This window comes from Camelus ferus, chromosome 5, assembly GCF_009834535.1.
Source record: "Camelus ferus isolate YT-003-E chromosome 5, BCGSAC_Cfer_1.0, whole genome shotgun sequence".
Lineage (NCBI taxonomy): Eukaryota > Metazoa > Chordata > Mammalia > Artiodactyla > Camelidae > Camelus > Camelus ferus.
The window spans coordinates 16,493,296-16,505,770 of record NC_045700.1 but is presented as its reverse complement, the minus strand read 5'-3'; the positions used below and the strand labels follow the sequence as shown (position 1 = coordinate 16,505,770).

The 12,475-nt window shown below is 41.9% G+C and overlaps 1 protein-coding gene across 6 annotated transcripts in view; it reads right to left on the bottom strand.

The window, feature by feature from the left end:
• MGAT5 (alpha-1,6-mannosylglycoprotein 6-beta-N-acetylglucosaminyltransferase) overlaps window positions 1–12,475 on the bottom strand; it is a 333,568-nt gene that overhangs the window by 130,013 nt on the left and 191,080 nt on the right. For all 6 annotated transcript variants that reach the window (XM_032479342.1, XM_032479341.1, XM_032479339.1 and 3 more), the window contains one exon: window positions 12,375–12,464. In XM_032479342.1, coding sequence (XP_032335233.1) covers window positions 12,375–12,464 — 90 coding nt within the window. The remainder of the gene's footprint in view (window positions 1–12,374; window positions 12,465–12,475) is intronic.

The following is a 12,475-nucleotide window of genomic DNA, read 5'->3' as shown; positions in this document are numbered from 1 at the left end:
ATCTGTGGCCCAGGACCCCGCCCCTGCACTCCCCCGCCCTATCCCTGCCTGACTCCCCCAAGCTAGCAAGTCCTCCATCAAGCCCTCGGCCAGGGAGGGGACCAGACAGCCTTAAAACAGTCCACAAATCACCAAGTCTGTGAGTCGAAAACCACCTGAGTTCACGGCAACACGCACACAACAATCGATAGAACAGAACCATTACTCTAATAACCTTCAATTTGAAGGCAGAACTTCTTCCACAGGAACTAATCTTTTTAGTGCACTAGCCTCAGGCCACAAAATGAAGAGGCAGCAAAAACAGAAAAGACCAGCCAGGCTAGACCTTTGGGACATTAACGCGTATTCTGCAGGGAGGGCACGCTGAATCACTTTTCTTGAGCGAGGAGCTCTAAAATTAACCAGTTTGATTTTTGACGTTCCTCCTCCCAGTGATGTAAACTTCCTTGATCTCAGACGGTCTTGCAGCTTCATTGTGTATAACGTGAATCACAGGAACGTTCCTCAACAGACCTTGGGAAGGTCACGTTTATGTTCAAGTTCCAGAGGAAGGACAATTCATTATCTTTAAGAAAAAAGAAACTGCCAGTAGAGATGCATACAGCTCGAGCTGGAATTTAAAGGGGGAGAAGAAGTAATAAAGTCACAGCAAAAACGAGCAGGCAGTTTAGCGTATACGTGCATGTCCTTAAGGGACAACCGGCCTAGGCCTCTGCTGTGATGTTCTGTTCCTTTGAAAGAATAATGATCAGGCTCTGTTACGGCCACTTCTCTCATGATTAACGTGAAGCGTTTTGCTCTAACGGATCACCAACATAGAGAATTTCATGCTGTATCTTTCAGAGAGTAAGTGTAACCAAAACTCAATGAGCAAAAAAATGTGTAAGAAAAGTCTGAGATTATCTCTGGATGTTGGTGTTACAAGTGCTTTGTATTTTCTTCTTTATGCAAATCTGCATATTACAAGTATTTTTTACAATGGATATTTATTAATAGAATACTTTTTAAAGAAGTTATAGAAGCATACAATCATTTACTAAAGGTTTACAGTCAGGCTGTCCAGGAGGGGAAAAAACCAAATGAACTCGATTGCAGCCCACCATTTAAACCCCTGAAGTGTCCTATGACGTGGGTATCATCACCAGGTTACACAAGAGGAAAGCAAAGCTTAAAAGGGCTGAGAACTTGCCTAGGTTCACTCACTAGTGAGCGGCAGGGCTGGGGGACGACTGAGATCTGTTGGTCCCCAGATCAGGACACGTAAGAACTACCTTAAAGGTCAGTCTCAGCCAAAGACAAGGACAAGAGAGCTGCTGAATCCGGGATTCGCCAAAATAAATTCTGTGCCCAACCTTATAAACATCGTTCAAGTTTTCTCACTGATGAAATGAAGATGCTGGCATGTGCTACCTCTTAATAATTCTATTAGCTATAAGATCTGAAAAAGAGAGTTCTACATCATCCTGTCAGGCTAGCTGCGCTTGTATCAAAAGGATACAATTGGCTACACATCTATTCATGTGATACACTGATTATACACACACACATATATACACACACACTGAGGGTATAGCAAATATAGTCACTCATTAAGGGAGATGCTTAAAAAAGAATCCTTAATCCTTACTCCACTCCCCCCCCACCCACTCCCCTTTCTAAAGTTTTAAAAAGGAAATGCAAATGGTCACAGATGTCTACACCTGTGGGTGGTTCAACTCTCTGGACTGGTCCACTGCATCAGACACCTGAGTGGATTAATATTTTGGTCTAACGACTTGTTAGGAATGGTTGTCACTGGGTGGGGAGTGGGTGGCAGACAAAGAATTAAAGTGACAATACGCCAAGAAAAAGGGCTTCACACTCATCATGTCCGTCGGCCTCCATGTAGTCCTCTGGGAAGGGCCACGCCTGCATCCACACCGAGGACACAAGAGCCAGTCACCTGCGCTATAAAGGTTGTCACAGTCTAGTGACCAGGGATAGAGCTCCTCCCTTGCGGTACAGTACAATTTTGCCGGAAGCGTGGATCCAGGCAAATAATGTTGAATGAAAATGAGAATAAAAGATGGGCAAGAAAGCTGTGCCTTCTGCTATAACTGGCTCATTCCATTCTAATAGTCTCAGCGGATCCCTTACATTTCCTTATAGATACAATATTAACTGCATTATATTAAAATTGTTCATAAGTGCTCTCAACGCCCTTGCTTCACGTCTCAAACTTAATGTTCTTGGCAGATTTTAATGTTGCAAATTTTACAACGTTGTCTTCAAGCTTAGAAAGGTGATAGGTGGGGAAGTTACCCCCCTAGAACAAAGAGACAAAAAAGCTATGGTCTATTTTTCAAATTATGCTTCGATAAAAAAAAAAAAAAAAGCTTTAAACAGTCATTCATTCAATAAATGTGTGCCAGGCACTATGATTTCTGTGAACAAAACAGACAAAAATTGCTCTGGAGATTACTTTCCAAATACTTGTTCTTAATATGGGATGCTGATGGTCACCCCAGGACCTTCCCACTGATTGTTTCCCCTGCCTGCTAACTACCTCTGCCAGACATCTGTGCCTCTCTCTCACCTCCTTCAAACTGGTGCTCACACATCCTCCTCTCATCTTCCCAGTAGGGCATTTTTCTGAACACACTATCTAAAACCGACAGAATCACCCTTCATGAGCATTCATGAGCCCCCTCTCCAGTTTTATTTTTCTCCATGGCTCTTATTGTAATCTAAAAGATACATACTTTACTTTTTGTTGTCCATCTCCTCCTACAAAACACCATCTCGATAAGAACTGTTTGTCTTTTTGTTCACTGTTATATCCCCAGTACCCAGAAAAACCCAAGAGAAATGAATGTCCTTGGTACCCAGACTGTGGTCTCTAAGTGTTATTTCCCACTAAGAGGAACCAGGGGTCCTTAGAGAAACAGCTGATGCCAGGTCTAGGGCAGAAATTTTACAAAATGAACCTGGAAGATCTTGTCATACTGGGTAACTAAAAACTATTAAAAGTTACCAGGATCATGTCCAAAGGACTCAGAAGACAGTATGAACTGGCTCCCACTGGTGAAAGAAGGGGTAATTTGAGAACCAGTAAGAAAATAATTGGAATGGATCAAACATATCACATACGTTTCAATCAATGACTTCATAATCAGGATAAAAACCAAGAAGTATTCAAACAAGCAAGCAAGCAAACAATTGGTCACCAGTGGAAGATGCTAGGAATCCAGAGAGATCAAGGTTTCCCACATGAACTGTCCCTCAGGGTAACCAAATACCAGATGAAGACTCTTTTCTCTTTACAGAAGTATTCCTGATATATTAAGAAGGCATCTCCAGAGACTTAAGAGACACTACAATTGTAATTTATAGTCCTTCCTTGAAACTCCGTGCAAATGAATAAATTTTAATTTATAATATGGCCTACAAAATATGAACACTAACCTATTTGATGAGATTGAGGAATTATGTAATTTAAAAAAATAGAAGTATAGTTGATTTATAATGTGGTATTAGTTTCAGGTATACAGCAAATTGATTCAGTTATACATATATATGTGTATGTGTGTGTGTGTGTGTGTGTGTGTGTGTGTGTGTATGAATTGCTTTCAGATTCTTTTCCGTTACAGGTTATTATAAGATACTGAATATAGTTCCCTATACTATACAGGAGGACCTTGTTGTTTATTTTTTATATATAGTGATGTGTATCTGTTGGTCCCAAACTCCTAGTTTATCCCTTCCCTCTACCCTTTCCCCCCTCGTAACCGTACGTTTGTTTTCTATGCCTGTGAGTCTGTTTCTGTTTTGTAAATAAGTTAATTTGTATCATATTTTAGATTCCACATTCTAAGTGATATCATATGATATTTATCTTTGTCTGACATACTTCACTTAGTATGACAATCTCTAGGGCCTTCCATGTTCCTGCAAATGCCATTATTTTATCCTTTTTTATGGCTGAGTAATATTCCTCTGTGTGTGTGTGTGTGTGTGTGTGTGTGTGTGTGTGTGTGTACATATACACACATCTTCTTTATCCAGTCATCTGTCAGTGGACACAAGTTGCTTCCAGGTCTTGGCTATTGTAAATAGTGCTATGAACAATAGAATACATGTATCTTTTCAAATTACAGTTTTCATCTTTTCTAGATATATGCTCAAGAGTGGGATTACTGGATGCCGTGGTAACTCTATTTTTATTTTTTTAAGGAACTTCCATACTGTTCTCAGGAATTACGTATTTTTAAAAATATGAAGTGGTATTAGTAGTTATATGTTTTAAAAGAGACTCTTTTAAAGATATGTATCGAAACATTCAGAGATGACACGATCCTTGGGATTTGCTTGAAAATAAGGGACTGGGAAAGGTGTCGATAAAATTAGATCAGTCATGAATTGACAACTGTTGAATCTGAGTCATGGGCACATGGGGGTGCAGTACCCTTTTCTCTTTTATGTATGTTTGAAATGATCCATATTAAGATATTTTAATACAATAGAAATTCTCAGAGACTGCATTGAAAAGTTTGTTTTAAAAAACCCATTGCGAGTTAGAAATTTGCAGATACTAATATATATAAAATAGATAAACAACAAGTTCATACTGTATAACACAGGGAACTCGATTCAATATCTTGTACTAACTTACGTTGAAAAAGAATATGAAAGTGAATTTATGTATATTCACGTATGAAGCATTATGCTGTGCACCAGCAATTGACACAACATTGTAAACTGACTATACTTCAAATATATATATATATATATATATATATATACACATATATATATATAAAAAACCCAAATTGGAGAGCACTGTACCAAAGCTGCAGTCTGCGACATGTATTCCAAGGAGCAAAGAGGTGTTGGTTTGGAGTTTGCCAAGTCTTGCCATTTACTCTTCTAATTTTTGTAAGGTGGAGGCCAGAGTAAGAAATCTCAATGTAAATGTTGCAACAAGTGAAATGTACAAATAGGGAGATGAACTTGGGAGACCTAAGAGGCTGAGGGAAATTGAGTGATCAGTTAGGCTGATGACAAATATTGTTCTGTAAACTCAAGGCCATTGAAAAATTCCTTTTTCTAAAGATGTCTTAGAATTCATGTCCTAAGAGCCCTGAAAACACAGAGAAGAAAAAGAGAAACGTAAAGGCTGAACTCAAAAAGTGAAAAGAATATGATCATAAATCTCTGTCACCTCCTTTACTACCGAGAAATATTATCTCACAGGAGAGTTTCCTGTTTGAAATGGCTAAACATTTTTAAAAGGTGTGTGTTCGTGTTCTCAGGCAAGAGCCTAGTGATATTTTTAAAGTACTCCCTGACCCATCCCGAAATGTTAGTTGTTTTCTCATTCAGGTTTTCTCCGGCAACCTAAACAGTCCATTTCTCACTGCTGCCCATTTTGACAAATTAGTCTGTGCAACACCATTTCCAAGATATCTTTAGCAGCCAACACAGCCCATAAATCCAAATCATTGTACTGGTTATTAGGATTTCATTTCATGCTCACATGCACATTTAAGACTTCAACCTTTGCTGTTGGGCATTAATCTTGGCATTAATCAAGGGATTAAGTACGCTGAATTTAAACTCAAGGTTAATAGCACGTTCAGCCAATATTAGCTTTACATATTGCCAAGGGAGAACAGAGAGAGGCAAAGACCTTTATGATTGTAGTTCGTGAAGTATAAGAAACAGATTGATAAGTAGGGCATGAAATTGCTTCTTTTGTTCCTTTATCAGGGAGTCTCTCACGCAGCGTGCACACACAGACACACACACACTCACTCACCCAGTACAAATTGGCATTTGAAGCAACAGCATGTATGTATCCTAATATCGAGCGATCAATCACGGAGCAATTTGATTATTTCAGAGCAACTATACTAGCGAGGGCAATGAAAGTTTTTTTTAAAAAAAACCAGTACAAACAAAGGAAGAAGTCTGGCAAGGTATGATGGCTGCTAGTTGCTAGAATAACTGTGTAAACAGAAAAAAACACGTGGGCATCAAATATATCAGCCCACTATCAATATATCAGTGGGGTAAAGAAGTTTAGTCTCAGTGTTGTAACAGCTGACAGCAGGAAAAGGCTCTGCCAGGGCTGAGTTACTAATACCGGAACCAATGACATTCAGAGGAATTACCTGATCAGGTCTCTTCTCTGTAAGGGGAGTAGTTACGTGGCTCACAAAAACAGATACAGAAAATGAACCGCCCGCTGGTCTGGAAAAGCAAGGCTGCTTAACGAATCATTCATTCACTCCCACCACTTGGAATGGCTGAGCACCTAGTTTTCATGAGCTCTATCTTCAGGAGAATTGGAACTGCTTCTTTTTTGGGGGAGGGGGGCAGTCAAGTATCAAAATTATGAGTTTTCGAAAACGAGCAAGGAAGACTGATGAATGAAAACCAGGTAAATTAGAGCCGTATTTTCAACACAAGTGGATCGAGGCATAGAACAGAATGCAAAAGCAATGGCGACAAATGACTTCACCTGGTTTCACCTTTCCTCCGATGTTAGAAGGTAGCAAGAATGGGGAGCACAGGAGCACGAAGCAACTTCACCTCTCGGAGCTGCTAGGACTGGGCTCTCTGTTACTCAGAGCTGGGGAGAGGTTTTCACGACAGGGTCTATAAGGTGTCTGGTATACCGTGGGGCTCAGCCATGTTTCATTCCTCTCTCACAGTCCACCACCCAACAAGAGCAATGCCTACACTTTTAGCACCGCACCCAGTTCCTAGTACCATGTCAAACCCAGAACAAGCATCCGTGGGGATAGTGGAAGGGGAAACATTGATGGTTTTACTGTGAAGGAAAAGCTGGGCTGGTCTAACAAGATAACTCACAAATCTAAGTATTGGAATACTAATCTGAGTTCTGCTAGACTAACTTGTAAATCTAGGTTAATTAGTGTTGGTTTGCTGTTCATGTTTTTTGCTAGCCAGCTGGGTTTTCAAAGATACATATCTGGCTTTGGAATGTTGGTTTGCTGCCTCCCTGCCTCCATCTTTGTGATGATAATGCTGCTAAAGCTGTTCCATGCCTATTGGCCAAATACACCAAGCTTGTACTTTACCCTATAAAACCTCATGCACACGTCTTGGAGGTGCTCAGAGCTTCGGAGCAGAAGCCCCTCTGAGCCCGCCGGCGTAATACATCTGAGTACTCCAACCCTCCGAGTGGTGCTTGTTTCTTGACTGGCCTGTTGTTTCCGTAACATTACCTCCTGGGATTTACCATAAAAGGTTGGTATAAGACAGGAAGGAAGGGGACAGGGACAGCCATTCAAGGAATGCCACCGCAATTAACACCAGAATGGCAGAAGATTCAACTCCCAGTAGGCCTTGAGGCTTAAGATGGCAGAAGATCTGACTTCTAGTAGAACTTGAGCTTCATTATACACCCATTGTAATATATTAGCATGGTGAATAACATGTCCACAGGTGCCAAGACTAATCATAAAAGGTCAAAGAGTAGGCAATGGCCAACTTCCTGGGAATCCCAGCCCCTTCCCCAGGGTAGTTAAAATGGTCCTCCCACTTGTTAGCATATGAAGCTACCGAGCCCATAAAAACTGGCAACACCGTGCCTCGGGGCCGCCCTTTTTGCTCCTTCCTCTTTGGAGACAGACCACACACTGTCTATGGAGTGTGTGTCTACTTTTACTCTAACCTGAACACCCATCCCCCACACCTTGTGGCTTTTCTCTTGCCTTCTGAAACAGCCCACACTCTATGCAGTAGGTATCTCTCTAAATAAATCTATCCTTACTCAACTGTGGCTTGCTCTTGAATTCTTTCCTGCGCGAAGCCAAGGACCCACACTTGGCAGGGCGCATCCCAGGGGCTCAACCGCGACCTGGGACACAGCCCTCCTCACGTCCCACACCCATTTGCCCTGCATCAGGCAGACTATAAATTGGTGAGGGTAAAAGCAGAAGTTTATAATCCCATAATTCAGTAGACTTGGCACTCTGAGAAAACTAGGGGAAAGAAGAATGCAGGAAGAGGGTCATCTCCTAAGACTGGTCTGAACTTCTGTGCCAAGATTCAACCAGTAACTGACTACGTGGGAGACATTTTACTTCATGTCCTTTTTTTCTAGTATCTGTCAAAGCGCTGAAGTTAAACAGAGGTGGAAACAAGAACTGGCTCGTCAATAAAGATTAATAAAAGAATAAAAGTCACCGGCATAGCCACTGATCAAGTCAACAAATCAAATGATGTCTCTCTTGATCACCTTCCCAATTGCAAGAGTAACCTGGCGTATGACACAGGTTAAATGAAGTAGCAAAAGAAGGAAAAATCTTCAGGAAAGCAAGAGGAACAACAACAACAACAACAACAACAAAGACAAAGACAAAACAGAGTGCCACAAAGCCATGGATGCTGTCCAGGATTTAAAGAGCATTAGGACAGAATTCATCGGCTTTAGAAAACATCTGTAATAGCTCCACATGAGCAACCGTGGAGGTGTGCTGCCACTTCAGACGTCTAGGCCACGGTTTAAGCGTGAACATGTGTCACATCCCAGAGAAAGCAAGGCAAGGAGAAGAGCTGAATCTCTACATTACCAGAAGCCAAGGGATCTAAAGTTAAATTAGACTGGAGAAAGAGAACCAGAAATTGATTCCAATTCTAGAAGAGAATCAATGTCTCACATAAAATGTCCTAGGCAAAGTGACAGCCCACAACTGGACTCAAACAATGCCAACATCCACAACCTATCACGAAAGTGTCCATTATGTTGACTGAGTACCATTTATTTGCCAGGCTCTGCTCTAAGCATGTTTCCATACATGCTCAGGAATCCTCATGGTAGGATCCGTTAAAAACAAACAAAATTAAAACTATTCTTTTATCAAGGGGGAAGAACCTGAGGCACAAAGCGGGTAGCTTTTCCAAAAGCACAGAGTTTGGAAAGCATTCAAACAAGCTGAAGTCAGGTACCAGCTCTAAGGCAGTGCCTCCTGTTGAAGCAGCCATATTGGTTGTGTCCCTCACCTATTAAGATGTTTTGATAAGATGGACACTTTTTTTTTTATCGCCAGCCAGAGTTTCATGGTTATTTTCAGATTAAAAGTTTCAAAAAGAATTCCTAGTTTTTCCCCAGGGCCCCTTCCTGGCTCAATTACTTGTATGCATTCTTTTTCCACCATTAGAATAATGAAGGCATAGCATGGGGCCAAGAAAACAGTTCTCAGTAATTGCCGACAATCAATGAATATAATAGGTGTTCAATAAGTGCTCACTGAACTGAATTCAGTGGAACAAAAAGAAAAGTCTCATCATTTGCATAAAAAGAGCAGAGACGTAGGCTAATAAAACACCACTCCATATCCCAAAGGGAGGAAAAATAGTTAAAGGTTCTGAAATCCACCCCCCGGGCTCCAATATTAAGTAGATACGATCCATCATACTGTGTACAGCCCAGTCTGTATCACTCCTCTCAGTTTATCTCCACCAGCATCTCACTTTTCTCTCTTTTTGGCTACATCCTTCCTTCACTGCCAGTGGGGGTAGGATGGCCATTTCAAAGGAAGGGAGCCAGGTCATACATAACTGCTGCCCCGTTCCATCGGGACCATTCTCCCATCCTTCCCAGCTCTGGATCAGGAGATTGAAGATACCGGCTGGAGGGGAAACATGAAATCCTCTTCCTCTACCTTGACCTCGGCCGTCCTCCTCAAGATGCAAACTCCCAGGAAGGCGTGAAATTAGCTCAGCTTGTCAATCAGGGAGCCCGGCTGGACTCTGGCTAAATTCTATCAAATGGAAATGGGAAGAAAACTTTGGAAAATTGTACTAAATGAGGAACTTTTCTCTTACGGCAGGAAAGGTGCCTCTAGTGACTTCTCACTGGAGTGAAGGTTCCCCCATAGCCCCAGGCCTCACTCCTCTGGAGAAGAAAATGAGAAGGCAGGGCCCCGGGCCATCCAAGCTAGAAGCACACTCAAGGAAATGCTACAAAATCCATTTGCCAGCAGCCTGCTAATCACACACCCAACTCCCAGGGCTTTTAATTTCCAAGAGGTATTTTAACTCTCATTAATTCTGCAGGTTCCCTTGATGGCCCTGGGGTGGCGGCCATGGAGCAAATTTGTCAAAAAAAAAAAAAAAAGAAGAAGCCTGACTGGATCTTGCAGAGGGACGAGAAGTAAGGGTGAAGAAGAGGGACAAACCCACAGATTCCGGGGCCATGTGCCCTAAAGTCATATAGGTTTGGCCTCCATTCCCCTAAAGCTGTCCCTGTCACATTATACCAGAGAGGAGAGGTCCCTGAACCCTACAAGGAAAGAAACATTTCCTTGAGCTTCCAGACGGAGGCATTCTCCTTTCCGCACGGCATCACCAGAGAGCACTTACTAACTACTGGTCAAACAGCAACAGCACAAAAAAGCAGGGGAGGGAATATAAAAGAAACATCGGCCAAGAGCCTGCCAAGTGCACATCCTCAGAAATTAGTCAGCATCTGTTTCATAAGCCCCTAGGACTGTCCCTGTCCATGAGGGATGGAGGAGGAAGCCAGTGTGGTTTCATTCCCTACTCAGTTCCTGCCCTGTGGTTTCCAGTTGTCCCTGGAAAGTCTTCACCCCACCCCACCACCTTGACTTTCCAAAAGGTGAAATGAAAATTACTAAAGCATGTCACAAATTCCTTGTGGTCTGTAAAATGCCCTGCAACTTAAAAAACAAACAAACAAACTTCTAGTTAAATTAAAGGGTACAAATGAAAATTAAGCTCAGATTACAAAAGGGGGGTTGCGAATAACTCACACTGTAAATAAATAACTAATTCAGCCAATAAATACGTGAAAATATGCTCAATATCACTAATCATTAAGGAAATGCAAACCACAACCAGAGTGAAATACCACCTCACACCCACTGGAATGGCCTTTTAGAAAAAAAAAAAAACAAAAAAACAAAATCAGACAATAACAAGTGTTGGTGAGGATGTGGACAAAGTTGGAACCCTTGCACACTGTTGATGGGAATGTAAAACGGTGCAGCTGCTGGAGCAAAACAGCTCGGCGGTTCCTCAAAAAAATTAAAAATAGAATTGCTGTAGGATCCAGCAACTCTCCTTCTAGATCTATACCTCAAAGAATGGAGAGTAAGATCTCAAAGAGTTACATGTACACCCATGTGCATAGTAGCATCATTCACAATAGCTAAAAGGTGGAAGCAACCCCAGTGTCTACAGACGGATGAATGGCAATAAAATGCAGTCTATCTATACAACAGAATATTACTCTGCCTTAAAAAGGCTATTCCGACATATGCTACAACATGGATGAACCATGAGTACATCATGCTAAATGAAATCAGCTGATCACAAAAAGACAAATACGGTATGATTTCACTTACAGGCATACCTAGACTAGTCAGAATCACGGAGACAGAAAGGATGGTGGTTGCCGGGGCTGAGAGAAGTGAAGAACGTGGAGTTATTGTTTAATGGGAACAGAGTTTCAGGTTGGCAAGACGCGGAGTTCTGGAGACGGATGGACAGTGGTGATGGCGCGGTGGGAGTGCACCTAATGTCACTGAACTTGACACTCGAATGGTTAAGTTGGCAAATCTGGTAATGTGTATTTGACTACATTTTTTAAAAAATTGGGAAAAAAATTAAATAGTTAACTCAGACTTTTTCCCTCCAGGGGGAAAAAAAAAGTCATCCTACATAGAGGTTGAGGAGAGCAATGAAGAAGGAAATCATAGGTCCTTCATGTAGAGACAAGACTTTTTTTTTATTTTGATACATTATTGCGGTTTCTTTTCAGAGACATCAATTGTACTGATTCAACTGATTAAATTCAACACAACTTCAAATTACATGGAGTCACTCTAGACAGTAGCATAGCAAGAACTGTCAGAGAAAATCCAACTCTTTAGCTCTTTCAAACTTTCGCTTTTTTTTTTTAAGTCCTAGAAGAACTGTTCAAATTAAATAGTATGTGAAACTTCACTATTGAAACATTTTTTAAAAAGCTGTTTTTCTGTGTGCTGCTGCTGCAAGCCTCGGCTGTCTGTGGCCGGGAACCTGCTGGGGGTCTGGGGGTGCTCGCCTGCAGCAGGACTGGGTCCACTGGTCTGGCTCTGGGAGGCAGCAGAGCCCCTCTGCCATGAGGTTGCCTAAATTCACATCTGGCTCTACCCCTTAGCTGTGGGAACTTGCCCAAGTTACCTCCCCTCTCTGTGCCCTCTTTAGGGAAAACAAAATTAATTCCGAGGGCTACGTGAGACCGTTCACAGATAATACACATTTCCAAGCTTTTCAAATTCCAGGTTCAGCAACAGAGCAGACCAACCACACACATCTGTCCCACCCCCCATCCCCTGAAGCCACCAGCAGCTGCTCACCTCACTGAGGTAAATAAAAAAAGAGCAGGTGGACCCATCCACTCCGTAGTCTGCGTAGCAGGGATCCGAGCGCCACATGTCTTTCATCCACTGAAACAAGC